Below are 17,356 nucleotides of genomic sequence, written 5' to 3'. Positions count from 1 at the left end.
CAAAAAGAAAGGAAACCGTGAGCTTTCCGCATCGATAGGCCTTAGGGTGCAAACTATTACGATTTTTATCTCGTAAAATGGACCTACATCGAGTTTCTTTACTGAACGGAATTTTATGTTTGCTAAAAGACATTTTACTTATGGTAAATACATTTTATCGGAATTCAATCCTAGACTATGCATACCAAATAAGGGAGAGAGAAATATTTTCGATTTATTGCTACTTGTCTCTTATTTAGTTGCCGAAAGATTTACTGGGAAACAAAATCAATGGGTTTTTATGTATTTTTTATTTATTTTGCAATCTAGATCTTAATATGATACAAAAAAAGATGTTGATACATAAAAATGTGGATCTTAAGTGATCTATTTTATTTACACTAATTTTGAGGACCTTCAAAGAACGTACTCTGTTGTAAATAAATACTTAGATCAAATTTTTTGTTAATAGGTTCCTTATTAAGTGTACTTTGCAATAGTGGAATCAAATTTGGGAGCTTCGGTTCAGAATCGTGAAATATGGTTTAAAAGGCGTGTTTACAAATGTTTTTTTCATACAATCTTCAATTTTAGGTTATAATGTCATAATATGTCTCCTCTATTGATAATTTTTCGCAAAAGTTTACTTCATTTTGTAAAAGAATATTCGTGGTAGAAATCCGCGGTTAAATAATTGTCTATCTCTATTCAGGCAATCTTTATCTCTCTTAGTTTCGCGCATATCAATAAAATTTTATTCTTGTTTTGTTATTTTGATAACCATAACATCAGGGTCAAAATAATATATTTTTTATAACGAATTATTAGTTATATAACGTTGGAAATATTTTGTCCAGTTCATATAGTGATTCTATATAATCATGTGTATCCGTATATTTATCTATGTAACAATCGTTTCACAATTTTGTTGGTGCCATGTTGAAGGTAGGAAGTGGAGCATAATGATTTTCATAGTAAAATATACAGTGTGATATATTTAGTTTGAATAAAAGACATACGAAATAAGTTAATTTTCGATTTTAACCAACAATAAATCATAAACATTGAAATATTTAAGACAAATAAACAAAAATCAATTAATTTTTAGAATATTCAATTGTATTAACGTATATTAATCGATTTTTATCATTCTCTATTAGTTTATCACGGTGTCATTTGAACTACTATACGTATACCATGTGAATGGGTCAATGAAACTGGTTTATTTGAACTACTATACGGTCATTTGTTTTCTATCAAGTTGTAGAATGGTTATTTGATTCACGTTCAACTGCTTTCTGTCGAGTTGTCTACGGGTTATTTGAACTACTGTATGTTTTTATGTTTTATTTTATTTAGTCTAGAATTCTAGAACTAGTAATAACTGATTCGTAATCAAGTATGAACTGAATCGATGTGGGATTAAAAGTTTAGTATCTCGTTTTGTTTCGTGTAAACTCGACAACAATCGAGTATTAATTCGTGAATTAAAAGATAAAATCAAAATTTTGTATTTATGAAGTTACTGTGTTGTTAGTAGATTTTCATAAAATTAAAATTAATATGGTTGGTAAGTTTTATTTAATACAATGAGGTTACGAAAATAGTTTTATTAGATCAATGATTAAGATTAGATAATTAATATTCAGATATCGTTCATGTATTCAAGGTCGTATCTAATTATATTAAAAACTCAATAGATATATAGTGAGTGATTTTTCGAGGCAATTTCAGGAAGAATTCTAATTTAATATAGAACTCTATCAAATAAATTTCTTATAGTAGACAATAATAGATATATTAGAGCCGTATAATTCCTCTCAACGGCTGTATTTTGGATGACCTCCCCAAAAACTTCGATCCCTTGACATTGACAAGGAACAATTTTTGTAGCAAATATACTAATATTGGACGTCCTGCTTCCTTTTATACGTCATCATACTTTAGAAGTCCTCAATCGTTTCAAAAATCGATTTTCGTAAATAGAGATAAGTCACAAGGTGATAGATCAGGCTATTAGGGTGGCTGTAGTAACACTAGAAGTTAAAAATTGTAACTGTCGCCTCAATAGACACAATCTGCTAGATTTAGAAGATAATGCGACGTGTAGATTTCTTTGTAGAGTCTAAAAGCTACATTCAGGACTTTTTGAAAAGAGATCGGTTGTAAACAGGAATACTCAGGTCAATCTTGAATCTAATTCCCATAAACTTGTTGGCGCTTTATCCAAAATATATTGTTGAGTTTCGACAAGAAGAAAAAGTCACAGGGAATCGGATCTGGTTGAAAATTTGGCGTTCGTTCGAAAAATCATTCACGATCATGTTTTACCGTCTCCTATTCACATGCTTACTTTATTGAAACACTTTTACGAGTATTTAGTAGATTTTTTATCAAAAACCAGGTGTTTTTCGACGAATGAACTTTTTTTTGTTATATAAATCTGAGTCATTTTAATTAATTTATTAATTAGAGTGGATGGGGAGTTTGTACTGAATTTCGTTTCTAAATTTAAGCCTGTATGCTTCTTATACATGACACTGAATGAATCTAATATACGAGGATGGTTCCAAAATTACCTGGTCATATGTTTGAAGACGTTTTAAGGCTACATCGTTGTGTGATACTAGATTCTAATCTGTGTGAATTTGCTTCTTCGTTATCAACAGTAAATTATTGAGTAGCAAAGTTTAGACGAGACTGAACGATCTGGGAAGACCAGCAACGTAGTGGTCGACCAAATGAGGTGACGACTTCAAAGATGCTGAATGAATGAATATGGTACAACTGAAAATTTTAACTGTGGACAAGATGGGTGCCGCGTTTGGAACAAAAACAGCGTTTTACATCGAGTGTTTCGCTATATTTAACCCCTCGGATGATTTTCGGTTCCTGGACTTGAAAAATGGATATTTAGAGGAGCTCGACGATTCTTATTATAAAAACAGTGTATGGAGCTATATAATTATTTCTTTTTTGGACCAGGTACTTCTGGAACTATCCTCGTTTATATATCTATACATTTAAGAAGTGATGGTAATTTTTTTTTCCTAATTTTAAGATGAGGACGTCAAGGCGAATTACCGCAAATTACCAAAAGTTGATTTTTCCGTGGCTAATGCTAATAAAGATGATATTTTATACACTTTATTCACCAATTCGGAACCTACCACGGGGAAAAAATTAAGAGAAGATAATTCTAACGTTGAAATAATTGAAAAAAACATAACTACCGTTTTGATATTTCACGGTTGGACAACCGATGATAATTCGCCGTGGTTTAGACCACTCAGAGACGAATTTTTCAAAATTGGAAAACACAATATTATTTTCGTTAACTGGAGTAGAGCCGGGAACCAAAGTTACTCCATATCGTGTGCTAATGTTAAACTAGTCGGAATGTATTTAGCTCAATTTCTAATTGCATCTAAAGTCGATTTAGATAAGGTCCATCTGATAGGTGAGTCAAAAAGGCAACAAAACCTCATCAATCTCACGTAATATCAAATTTTCAAAACCTTCTCTGGTTAATTATACATCGTAGGTCATTCTTTGGGATCCCAATTAACCTCGTACATAGGAAAATCCGTGATATCTTTGGCTGATAAGAAAATTGGAAGGATCACTGCTTTGGATCCTGCCGGACCGATGTGGAGCCGCATGCTCGAGACGGAACGACTCAATAAAAACGACGCCGATTTCGTCGACGTCATACATACTGATATACAGATGTACGGGTTTACTGCGCCATGTGGAGACGTCGATTTTTACCCAAACGGGGGTTCGCATCAACCTGGTTGTCCTTCTAGACAATCGGATGGTGAGTTTTCGTAATAAACGGTCATAAACATAATTAACACTTTGACTTTGAGTTTGTTCGATATTTTTTGATATAATCCATCATTATTATCGAAAACGGGGTTGTGGTCATCGTAATCGACTACAATTTCATCTGTAGGAGATCTCGACTTGTACGCAGATGCTAATTACACGCACGTACTCGCGAATCCGATTGACTGCGCCAGTTATATTTTCGTTTTCGATATTAAACTCAAAATTACGATACTTTTACAGAGTTGAATGAACAGAATTAATTTCACAAGCCAAAATATGATCTTTTTGCGTATTAGTTTTTAGAATATTCTAGATTTTTTTCGTGTAACTAGCAGTTATGTTAATTAAACGTGTTTTTTAGACAATTGTAGTCATGCTAGATCGACATTGTACTTTATAGAGTCATTAACAACGAAAGTATTTGCAAAAGAAGCATCTTTTGAAGAAGACGAAACTTTTGAAGTCACCATTAGAGTAAAAGATGATGGAAAAGAAGTGGTATTTGGTCGACATGTTAATACTACAATGGAAGGTGTATATTATTTGAAAACAAATTCTCAAAAGCCTTTTTTGAATATTGAAAAATAAAAGTTTGAAAGTTTTTGTCATTTTTTTTCCAAAAAACACAACGCGTATTGAAATCATCGTTTTTTTAAGTGAAAGTGGGAAAGTGTATAGTGGAAAAGAGTGTTAAATATCACATCACAAAATATTATCATATTTTTGATACTTGGGTCCGGTTCTAACGTGGAAATTTGACATTATAGTCCTTAAAATGATCCTAAAATAAAAACAAACACAGAGCGCGTATTGAAATCATCGTTTTTTGAGGTGAAAGTGAAAAGTGTTTAGTGGAAAAGAGTGTTAAATATCACATCACAAAATATTATCATATTTTTGATACTTGGGTCCGGTTCTAACGTGGAAATTTGACATTATAGTCCTTAAAATGATCCTAAAATAAAAACAAACACAGAACGCGTATTGAAATCATCGTTTTTTGAAGTGAAAGTGAAAAGTGTTTAGTGGAAAAGAGTGTTAAATATCACATCACAAAATATTATCATATTTTTGATACTTGGGTCCGGTTCTAACGTGGAAATTTGACATTATAGTCCTTAAAATGATCCTAAAATAAAAACAAACACAGAGCGCGTATTGAAATCATCGTTTTTTGAGGTGAAAGTGAAAAGTGTTTAGTGGAAAAGAGTGTTAAATATCACATCACAAAATATTATCATATTTTTGATACTTGGGTCCGGTTCTAACGTGGAAATTTGACATTATAGTCCTTAAAATGATCCTAAAATAAAAACAAACACAGAACGCGTATTGAAATCATCGTTTTTTTAAGTGAAAGTGAAAAGTGTTTAGTGGAAAGGAGTGTTAAATATCACATCACAAAATATTATCATATTTTTGATACTTGGGTCCGGTTCTAACGTGGAAATTTGACATTATAGTCCTTAAAATGATCCTAAAATAAAAACAAACACAGAACGCGTATTGAAATCATCGTTTTTTGAAGTGAAAGTGAAAAGTGTTTAGTGGAAAAGAGTGTTAAATATCACATCACAAAATATTATCATATTTTTGATACTTGGGTCCGGTTCTAACGTAGAAATTTGACATTATAGTCCTTAAAATGATCCTAAAATAAAAACAAACACAGAACGCGTATTGAAATCATCGTTTTTAGAAGTGAAAGTGAAAAGTGTTTAGTGGAAAAGAGTGTTAAATATCACATCACAAAATATTATCATATTTTTGATACTTGGGTCCGGTTCTAACGTGGAAATTTGACATTATAGTCCTTAAAATGATCCTAAAATAAAAACAAACACAGAACGCGTATTGAAATCATCGTTTTTTGAAGTGAAAGTGAAAAGTGTTTAGTGGAAAAGAGTGTTAAATATCACATCACAAAATATTATCATATTTTTGATACTTGGGTCCGGTTCTAACGTGGAAATTTGACATTATAGTCCTTAAAATGATCCTAAAATAAAAACAAACACAGAACGCGTATTGAAATCATCGTTTTTTTAAGTGAAAGTGGGAAAGTGTATAGTGGAAAAGAGTGTTAAATATCACATCACAAAATATTATCATATTTTTGATACTTGGGTCCGGTTCTAACGTGGAAATTTGACATTATAGTCCTTAAAATGATCCTAAAATAAAAACAAACACAGAACGCGTATTGAAATCATCGTTTTTTGAAGTGAAAGTGAAAAGTGTTTAGTGGAAAAGAGTGTTAAATATCACATCACAAAATATTATCATATTTTTGATACTTGGGTCCGGTTCTAACGTGGAAATTTGACATTATAGTCCTAAAAATGATCCTAAAATAAAAACAAACACAGAACGCGTATTGAAATCATCGTTTTTTTAAGTGAAAGTGAAAAGTGTTTAGTGGAAAAGAGTGTTAAATATCTCATCACAAAATATTATCATATTTTTGATACTTGGGTCCGGTTCTAACGTGGAAATTTGACATTATAGTCCTTAAAATGATCCTAAAATAAAAACAAACACAGAACGCGTATTGAAATCATCGTTTTTTGAAGTGAAAGTGAAAAGTGTTTAGTGGAAAAGAGTGTTAAATATCACATCACAAAATATTATCATATTTTTGATACTTGGGTCCGGTTCTAACGTGGAAATTTGACATTATAGTCCTTAAAATGATCCTAAAATAAAAACAAACACAGAACGCGTATTGAAATCATCGTTTTTTTAAGTGAAAGTGGGAAAGTGTATAGTGGAAAAGAGTGTTAAATATCACATCACAAAATATTATCATATTTTTGATACTTGGGTCCGGTTCTAACGTGGAAATTTGACATTATAGTCCTTAAAATGATCCTAAAATAAAAACAAACACAGAACGCGTATTGAAATCATCGTTTTTTGAAGTGAAAGTGAAAAGTGTTTAGTGGAAAAGAGTGTTAAATATCACATCACAAAATATTATCATATTTTTGATACTTGGGTCCGGTTCTAACGTGGAAATTTGACATTATAGTCCTAAAAATGATCCTAAAATAAAAACAAACACAGAACGCGTATTGAAATCATCGTTTTTTTAAGTGAAAGTGAAAAGTGTTTAGTGGAAAAGAGTGTTAAATATCACATCACAAAATATTATCATATTTTTGATACTTGGGTCCGGTTCTAACTTGAAAATTTGACATTGTAGTCCTAAAAATGATCCTAAAATAAAAACAAACACAGAACGCGTATTGAAATCATCGTTTTTTTAAGTGAAAGTGAAAAGTGTTTAGTGGAAAAGAGTGTTAAATATCACATCACAAAATATTATCATATTTTTGATACTTGGGTCCGGTTCTAACGTGGAAATTTGACATTATAGTCCTTAAAATGATCCTAAAATAAAAACAAACACAGAACGCGTATTGAAATCATCGTTTTTTGAAGTAAAAGTGAAAAGTGTTTAGTGGAAAAGAGTGTTAAATATCACATCACAAAATATTATCATATTTTTGATACTTGGGTCCGGTTCTAACGTGGAAATTTGACATTATAGTCCTTAAAATGATCCTAAAATAAAAACAAACACAGAACGCGTATTGAAATCATCGTTTTTTTAAGTGAAAGTGAAAAGTGTTTAGTGGAAAAGAGTGTTAAATATCACATCACAAAATATTATCATATTTTTGATACTTGGGTCCGGTTCTAACGTGGAAATATGACATTGTAGTCCTAAAAATGATCCTAAAATCAAGAAGATGAAATACTATATTCGAATTTTGAGTCTTCTGGGCTAACACTGAATGATTAGAAACCGAAATACCACCACTGAAACCAGTGTTTTCCTGGGGGAATATTGGTGGAAGAAGACCAATAAAATTACCCTTAACATCTCCAGAGCTCACACCTACAAATTTTTCCCATGGACTTACTTAAGATTAAAAATTTATGTAGACGAACAGGTATTGTTAGTGAAATTCACGATTCGCATTAAGTATTGGTTAATCATCCACCGTATTTACCAGATCTACACCACATCGACTTTTTCTTGTTTCCCAATCTTAAAATTTCACATACAGATGACACATTTTTCACGAGTCGTACTTCACCAAAGTCCGATATCCTTGGCTTGAACTCTTTGATATCGTTAGGCAGGTTTTGGGGTTTGTCCGGGTGTTTAAACAGCGCTGTGGTCCGCAATTTCGTCCTCCTCCACACACCAGCGGCACTCAGAGTCATCTGTGATGCCCCTGGTGTCTTGTTTGTACATTAGATGAGCCTCATATACCAGATCAAACCAGAAGAAACGGTAAAAAGCAAGCATACGAGAAGAGGTGTTCCTCCCGTGTGGAGATGCTTGTGGATATTGATATTGAACGTCTGTAGGTTGTATTGATCGTGAAAGACGTGCCTTGGTAACTGATTCCACAAGATCCCCAATAAATTCACGATATGGGAGTATTGCAGACGAACTTGGTGTTCATGAACCACGTCTGGAAATACGATTCTAACTAGGATTATATTAGACAGCTAGGTAGAGCATTTGCCTTGGTGAAATCGGTTAAAACAGCTTCTGGTCAACTCTAGATCGCCTATAAGCCGATAAGTGCTTCGAGAGCTGAGCAAAGATGAACGAATCTGGGCTTGGAATTCGGAATTCCACCAAATAGCGATTGGGAAATTATCTAGGATGCTGAGGAACTTTTCTGGAAGAAGTTTTTCGTGTTGTGTCGCTAGTAGTCGAAGAGGGAGTTTCCTCTTGGGCTAATGGTGATCCAGGAGTGAGTGGAATTGTTTGAATCGATGGTACGAATCACATAGAGGCCTTGGAGGTCGTTCCCAATGGGCGTTGGTGTCAACTGGGGCTGAATCAACACTCGTAATTAACAGTACCCGAGATGGACAAGATTTAATAGCTCGTATACAAAATGTATTATTTCAAGCAACGCCTACTCGGTTTTGCTATAAATTTTCCAATTAATACTTTAAGATATTCTGGTGAATATTAAGAGACATCTCGAAAGTTAAATTATATCCCGTTCCAACCGGCAATTTTCGAGTAATTTGTAAAAAAAAAACGTGAACGGTAGAGAAAGCGCATACTCCCAGTTAAAGTAATTAAGAGACTGAAGTGCCAATTTAGGCAAAACATTAGACAGATAAAACTTCCACGTCCTCCTCTGTTGATGGGTTCCTCTGGGAAATCTCAAAGACATAATTTGGTATAGAGAGTGAACAGATTTAGATATTTTCAGTCATTGTGCTCGATTGATAAAGTAGAACGTGTAAAACGTAGATGACGATAAAATTCTATCTTGAATATTCGTTGTCTCAGATGAAATTGAGGAAAATTCAAAAATGATGGGAAACGAATTCTTTTATAGAAAATTTCCTTAGAAAAATATCCATTTACAACAAAATTATTTGGAATAAACAAAAGTTTAAAAAATAATATAAAATAACACTAATCAATACAATACAATACATACGAGGGAGGTTCAACCACCGCACCATATTTTTTTAAGTCTGGAAACAGAAAATAATCCGAAGGGTCTAAATCTGTCGAATAGAGTGCACTTTTTTCTTGTTTTCTTCGCTCAAATGTTGAAATAAGTTGGAATAATACTCGCCATTAAATTAACATCTTAAAAAAACAAGAAAACATCAGATCATATCCATTGAGATGAGAAACACCCTCTTTACAATCCCGATTTGTCTCCATGCGACAATTATTTATTTGGTAATGCATCTAAAAGTGTGTAAAGCTTTATAATTTACGATTTATATTTGAATCACCCTCCTATATACATTTCCGCAGACATTTATACTAATACCATGTGTATATTAACTATTTTAATTTTATCTTTTTATATTATAATTTTCACTATACGTTCTTAATTCTTATTGTTTGTTATCAATAGAATAAATAGCCGCAAGCAATGCCATCTGTATATCTCAATTGTAAATATAAGCAATCGATATTTCTGTAGTTATACAGGAAACTGTAAAATATTTATTTGTATAGAGATGCGTATTTCTACTTATCACTTACGTCAGTTAAAAAGTAACAGTTTTGTGAATAAAGTACATTTAATTTTCGATAAAAAACAAAGTACTCCCTGGATAGTTTGCGAAAAAACTATGACAAATCGAATTAGTTCAGAAATTAAAGTAATTCGATGCTTAACGTAATATTATAAATTTAAAGATATAATATCGTATTTTTCACTATACGTTCTTAATTCTTATTGTTTGTTATCAATAGAATAAATAACCGCAAGCTATGCCATCTATATATCTCAATTGTAAATATAAGCAATCGATATGTCTATAGTTATACAGGAAACTGTAAAATATTTATTGGTATAGAGATGCGTATTTCTACTTATCACTTACGTCAGTTAAAAAGTAACAGTTTTGTGAACAAAATACGTTTGATTTTCGATAAAAAAACTAAGTACCCCTTGGATAGTTTGCGAAAAAACTATGACAAATCGAATTAGTTCAGAAATTGAAGTAATTCGATGGTTAAAGTAATATTATGAATTCAAAGATATAATATCGTATTTTTCACTATACGTTCTTAATTCTTATTGTTTGTTATCAATAGAATAAATAACCGCAAGCTATGCCATCTATATATCTCAATTGTAAATATAAGCAATCGATATGTCTATAGTTATACAGGAAACTGTAAAATATTTATTGGTATAGAGATGCGTATTTCTACTTATCACTTACGTCAGTTAAAAAGTAACAGTTTTGTGAACAAAATACGTTTGATTTTCGATAAAAAAACTAAGTACCCCTTGGATAGTTTGCGAAAAAACTATGACAAATCGAATTAGTTCAGAAATTGATGTAATTCGATGGTTAAAGTAATATTATGAATTCAAAGATATAATATCGTATTTTTCACTATACGTTCTTAATTCTTATTGTTTGTTATCAATAGAATAAATAACCGCAAGCTATGCCATCTATATATCTCAATTGTAAATCTAAGCAATCGATATTTCTATAGTTATACAGGAAACTGTAAAATATTTATTGGTATAGAGATGCGTATTTCTACTTATCACTTACGTCAGTTAAAAAGTAACAGTTTTGTGAATAAAGTACATTTAATTTTCGATAAAAAACAAAGTACCCCTTGGATAGTTTGCGAAAAAACTATGACAAATCGAATTAGTTCGGAAATTGAAGTAATTCGATGGTTAAAGTAATATTATGAATTCAAAGATATAATATCGTATTTTTCACTATACGTTCTTATTAATTCTTATTGTTTGTTATCAATAGAATAAATAAGCGCAAGCTATGCCATCTATATATCTCAATTGTAAATATAAGCAATCGATATGTCTATAGTTATACAGGAAACTGTAAAATATTTATTGGTATAGAGATGCGTATTTCTACTTATCACTTACGTCAGTTAAAAAGTAACAGTTTTGTGAACAAAATACGTTTGATTTTCGATAAAAAAACTAAGTACCCCTTGGATAGTTTGCGAAAAAACTATGACAAATCGAATTAGTTCAGAAATTGAAGTAATTCGATGGTTAAAGTAATATTATGAATTCAAAGATATAATATCGTATTTTTCACTATACGTTCTTATTAATTCTTATTGTTTGTTATCAATAGAATAAATAACCGCAAGCTATGCCATCTGTATATCTCAATTGTAAATCTAAGCAATCGATATTTCTATAGTTATACAGGAAACTAAAATATTTATTGGTATAGAGATGCGTATTTCTACTTATCACTTACGTCAGTTAAAAAGTAACAGTTTTGTGAACAAAATACGTTTGATTTTCGATAAAAAAACTAAGTACCCCTTGGATAGTTTGCGAAAAAACTATGACAAATCGAATTAGTTCAGAAATTGATGTAATTCGATGGTTAAAGTAATATTATGAATTCAAAGATATAATATCGTATTTTTCACTATACGTTCTTAATTCTTATTGTTTGTTATCAATAGAATAAATAACCGCAAGCTATGCCATCTGTATATCTCAATTGTAAATCTAAGCAATCGATATTTCTATAGTTATACAGGAAACTGTAAAATATTTATTGGTATAGAGATGCGTATTTCTACTTATCACTTACGTCAGTTAAAAAGTAACAGTTTTGTGAACAAAATACGTTTGATTTTCGATAAAAAAACTAAGTACCCCTTGGATAGTTTGCGAAAAAACTATGACAAATCGAATTAGTTCAGAAATTGAAGTAATTCGATGGTTAAAGTAATATTATGAATTCAAAGATATAATATCGTATTTTTCACTATACGTTCTTATTAATTCTTATTGTTTGTTATCAATAGAATAAATAAGCGCAAGCTATGCCATCTATATATCTCAATTGTAAATATAAGCAATCGATATGTCTATAGTTATACAGGAAACTGTAAAATATTTATTGGTATAGAGATGCGTATTTCTACTTATCACTTACGTCAGTTAAAAAGTAACAGTTTTGTGAACGAAGTACGTTTGATTTTCAATGAAAATAATTAAGTAAACTTACGACAAATTGAATTAATTCAATAATTGTTTGGTTAATGTAAGATTATAAATCCACGGAAATGAAAAATATCAAGTAAACGACGTATATATATATAACCAAGAAAACACTTCCATATTTATACGTACATTTATATGTTTCCAACCGCGGATTGTTTACAGAAAAAAAGATGAAATAGCACCTTTTGGGATCACTTGTTGAATTCACTAAACGAATTTACATCGTACTTCAAAAGAGAATGATTTATATCGTAGGTAGAATTTCCTTTCCGTGTAGAAAGAATATAAATGCGATTTTCACTAGTCGAATCCGGAATATTGTTTGTTTATTCAAATTTCTCGAAGATAACGATGTTCACCGTTACAATCGCCTAAAAAATAACCTTTCGTAGTAATAAACTAGTAAGTAGGAGAGTTGCTAATAGATGGCGTCGACGACTAATTGGAATTTTCACGCTTTTAATTTATTTAGATAAATTTTTCTAAAAGGTTTGTTTGTATGTTAATAACAATATAAAATTTGACACTAGAGATACTTTTCAAAATATCTTTTTGAAGTAAATTGTTTCATAAAGAATAAAAAAATTGTAAACATTCAAAGTTACTATGTTGCCAAGCTTAATTCTAGCAATGATAAGTTTTTAATTTGAAATTGTAATATTGATTTTATAGTATAAAATGTATTACTAAGGGAAAATTCACATACAAAAAAGGATAAAAAGTATTCTATTTTTGTATTATTACGATTCTAGTGTAGAGAGAAATCTACGACTTGCTATTACGTCAAAGAGTACATCAAAATGGACGATGCACATTATCGTATAAATTTTATAGTTGAAGAAATCGTTATTTGTGGTTTTACTGTAAACTTATTTACAGTAATTTTGTTTTTTAAGTTATTAGAGGGTTTTATAGAAATATTTTTCTTCTTTCTACTATTTTATCTCGATTTTTCGATGAAACGAAATTTGCTAACCATTGTCGTAAAAAAAATTAATCAATCGCTAAGGAATTACATGGAATTGAATTACTTTTTTTCATTGAAAGAATTTGTTCGATAGAGGTGGGATTATTCCATTTTCTCTTTTGATGTTAAATAAAAGAATCATATTTTGGTTAATGATGTTCGATAAATCCCCAGCCCCAACATAAACAGGAAGACTGTTCAAAGACGTAAATCATATTAAGGGGTATTAAAAGGGATTTCCGCTACTCTCTCGAAATATTTTGCTGATGATGATTATTTTTGTTCGGATATATATATTTCTGTATTTTAACTTATTTATATAAAAACAAATTATCTATTTCGTCAGTGTAATTGTTAACTTGGCAACACTGTCATATCTACGTAACTGGTTAGGTTAGAAGAATCTAGAAATGTTTCTGTTCAAGGTTATTTGACTTATAAAGTACGAGAGATAACTGACAAAATAAAAAGAAGAAATTGAAACCTAAAATATTAGTGTAGTGTACGGTTATGTTAATTTAGTTTTCATGCTTGAAAGCATTAGATGTCTTAAAATAAATACAAAAAGTCCTTTAAAGTTTGAATTTATAGTGTTAAATTGTCGAGATATATACGCGGTAGATGAGATTTCAAAATATATAACGACTTGAAAGAAAGTAATCAAGAAATTCAATGTTTTGATGTCGGTGACTCATTACTTCATTTCTAAAAAATTCCAATTTTGGACTTGTACATCTAATTTAAATTTATTTTGAAAAGTATTTGATTATGAAAATTCCGTTTAAAATATACAGTGGGAAATACGAACTATAAATAGTTTTATTTAATTGTGATTTGAACTTTTAGTTACTTGTGATTCGAGTAGGTCAAATTGGACTAAATATAAAGGTAAGGTAGTTATAACAAAATCCATGATGGAATGGCTTGTACGTAGAATGTGATTAATGAAGTTTATTATACCTTTATTGTTTCCTCCGGCTTAATACGATGCAATTTAATTGTTGATTGGATTGTTTGGATTTTATTAATGTTCAATTAAACTGGTTTACATGTGGATACCATCAATATAGTCGATAATAATCTTTACTTTTGTTCCCCTGTAGAGATGGGAAGGTATATTATTATATTCAGTTATGAATTGGAACGAAATCTTTGCGAGCTAGATCATGAGCGTTTCCGTAGTGGAATTGTGGCAAAAATTAAACAACTGTACTAAATTTAATATATTTCTGAGCTTTCCATCATTTATGTATTCATTATCTAGATAGAAATCGTTGTCGTTTTATTGGTTAGAATTTAAATAACATTAAATTTTAATTGGCTATATCTTTATGGAATAAGCTGAATATTGGTTCGATTATAAATGACATTGAATTTAATAGGTTAGTTCGTTATGACAAAGTGAATTTTATAGCTTAGGTAACGTTAATTGGATGGCGACGGTGTTGAATTTCTTTTTTTAAAATCTAAAAAATTACACTAGGCTTATTTAAATTAGTTTTCTTACGATTGCATTGATTATTTTGGGTAATATATGTGGTTTCTAGAAAAAGAGGTTTTTGTAGTTTTTTTCAGTCGTCAAAACTTTGTGTCTATAATGGATATAATTTTCTGTCTCTCTCTCTGGATAGTCAAAATGTTTTGTTTAAAGGGTTATCGTCGCTGCAAATGTCATAAACAGTCTAGAAACTGTTCTTTGAAAACGTCTCTGCTTGTTTCTTGGTAATCTTCAGGGAAATCGTCTTCCAAATAGAGAAAATACGAAACAAATGACACCACTTAGTTGGTAAACTTTTGATAAGCCCTTGTCATTGGATTTCGGTTTTCTCCACGAATTCTTTCAAACTTGGCAACCGTGGTATCAATATCTGTTTGAGTTTGAAATTGAATATGAGCTTGGTTTAGGAGGTTATCGATTTCATCATATAATTGGGGTTTTGAAGTGGTTTTACATGATTTTACGAGACTTGACATTGTTTTTTACTATTTTTTTTGTTAATCGTTTTTTTTTCTTCAATTTTATGTGTATGTGGTTTTTTTTAAACAACATCGTAAATATGAAATCTCAATTTATCCATTATAAAGTATTTATAGAGACTATTTGATGCATATGTTACTTTTCGTTAAATTAAATAAAGATTTATTTGAACATCATCGGTATTATAAACTGAAAATATACGAATAATTTAATGTTCCCTCGTATATATTTTAATATTGGTTAGTGCTCATTGAGTATCTCTGGTTTATGACTATTCTGTGTTTTTTCTCCGTTATTTTCAATCAAACGCAGAAACTCATTGGGACATATTCTTTGATGTTGTTAATTAAATTCTATTCAAAAGACTTTACAAACAATACGTTCGATTTAGTTGGTTTTAAATAACTTTTTTCGAACGACTAGATTTTCCTCATAAAGATTTAGATGAGCAGCTATAAAATCTCTTTTTAATGTAAACTTCAATAATATTGAAATGGAAGTTTTTCATTTAGATCGGTGATTTCCAAAGTTGACTGACATTTTCTGTTCCTGTCCAAATTTTTCTTTATTAACCTTGAGTTATTACCCATTAAAATACACTCATGTACAAAAAAATCGACTCAGACGATACCCTTGAATCGTAAGTCACTGGTGAAACAAACTGAACACGAAATTGTATTATAACAGAAAAAAAAACAGAAAAAGAAACAGAAAAAACCAAAAATAAAACAAGAAAATGTATCCCTAAACCTGAAAAGAACTGTAGGACGACACCCCTTGAATCGTAAGTCACTGGCAAAACAAACTGAACACGAAATTGTATTATAACAAAAAAAAAAAAAAAACCGAAAAATAAACAGAAAAACCCAAAAATAAAACAAGAAAATGTATCCTTAAACCTGAAAACAACTGTAGGATGGCGAATAAACTGAACACGAAATTGTTTTATAACAAAAAAAAAAACAAAAAAAAACAGAAAAAACCAAAAATAAAACAAGAAAATTTATCCCCAAACCTGAAAAGAACTGTAGGACGACATCCCTTGAATCGTTAGTCACTGGCAAAACAAACTAAACACGAAATTGTATTATAACAAAAAAAAAACAAAAAAACCGAAAAAAAAACAGAAAAAACCAAAAATAAAACAAGAAAATTTATCCCCAAACCTGAAAAGAACTGTAGGACGACACCCCTTGAATCGTAAGTCACTGGCAAAACAAACTGAACACGAAATTGTATTATAACAAAAAAAAAAAACAAAAAAACCGAAAAATAAACAGAAAAACCCAAAAATAAAACAAGAAAATGTATCCCTAAACCTGAAAAGAACTGTAGGACGACACCCCTTGAATCGTAAGTCACTGGCAAAACAAACTGAACACGAAATTGTATTATAACAAAAAAAAAAACAAAAAAACCGAAAAATAAACAGAAAAACCCAAAAATAAAACAAGAAAATGTATCCTTAAACCTGAAAACAACTGTAGGATGGCGAATAAACTGAACACGAAATTGTTTTATAACAAAAAAAAACAAAAAAAACAGAAAAAACCAAAAATAAAACAAGAAAATTTATCCCCAAACCTGAAAAGAACTGTAGGACGACATCCCTTGAATCGTTAGTCACTGGCAAAACAAACTAAACACGAAATTGTATTATAACAAAAAAAAAACAAAAAAACCGAAAAAAAAACAGAAAAAACCAAAAATAAAACAAGAAAATTTATCCCCAAACCTGAAAAGAACTGTAGGACGACACCCCTTGAATCGTAAGTCACTGGCAAAACAAACTGAACACGAAATTGTATTATAACAAAAAAAAAAAAACAAAAAAACCGAAAAATAAACAGAAAAACCCAAAAATAAAACAAGAAAATGTATCCCTAAACCTGAAAAGAACTGTAGGACGACACCCCTTGAATCGTAAGTCACTGGCAAAACAAACTGAACACGAAATTGTATTATAACAAAAAAAAAACAAAAAAACCGAAAAATAAACAGAAAAACCCAAAAATAAAACAAGAAAATGTATCCTTAAACCTGAAAACAACTGTAGGATGG

At 30.5% G+C, this 17,356-nt stretch overlaps 2 protein-coding genes across 2 annotated transcripts in view; one reads left to right on the top strand and one right to left on the bottom strand.

The window, feature by feature from the left end:
- The window catches only part of LOC130893996 (TWiK family of potassium channels protein 7-like), a 93,093-nt gene that overhangs the window by 26,846 nt on the left and 48,891 nt on the right, over nucleotides 1–17,356 (bottom strand). The gene's annotated exons all lie outside the window — the stretch shown is intronic.
- On the top strand, nucleotides 807–4,414 carry LOC130893997 (lipase member H-A-like). Its single transcript, XM_057800477.1, has 4 exons — nucleotides 807–924; nucleotides 3,041–3,439; nucleotides 3,524–3,799; nucleotides 4,175–4,414. The coding sequence occupies exons 1-4, from the start codon at nucleotides 861–863 to the stop codon at nucleotides 4,399–4,401; spliced, it is 966 nt and encodes a 321-aa protein (XP_057656460.1). The 5' UTR covers nucleotides 807–860; the 3' UTR covers nucleotides 4,402–4,414.

The sequence above is a fragment of the Diorhabda carinulata genome, chromosome 5 (assembly GCF_026250575.1).
Source record: "Diorhabda carinulata isolate Delta chromosome 5, icDioCari1.1, whole genome shotgun sequence".
NCBI classification, from domain to species: Eukaryota; Metazoa; Arthropoda; class Insecta; order Coleoptera; family Chrysomelidae; genus Diorhabda; species Diorhabda carinulata.
The sequence above is the reverse complement of the archived record's forward strand: the minus strand, read 5'-3'. Positions and strand labels throughout refer to the sequence as shown.

What these genes read in the sequence shown, in the direction of transcription:
- LOC130893997 (XM_057800477.1), top strand. Translation starts at nt 861, where the DNA reads ATGTGTATCCGTATATTTATCTATGTAACAATCGTTTCACAATTTTGT. An exon ending in TTGTTGGTGCCATGTTGAAG is followed by an intron (nt 925 to 3,040) that starts GTAGGAAGTGGA and finishes CCTAATTTTAAG; the next exon opens with ATGAGGACGTCAAGGCGAAT. An exon ending in TCCTTCTAGACAATCGGATG is followed by an intron (nt 3,800 to 4,174) that starts GTGAGTTTTCGT and finishes CGTGTTTTTTAG; the next exon opens with ACAATTGTAGTCATGCTAGA.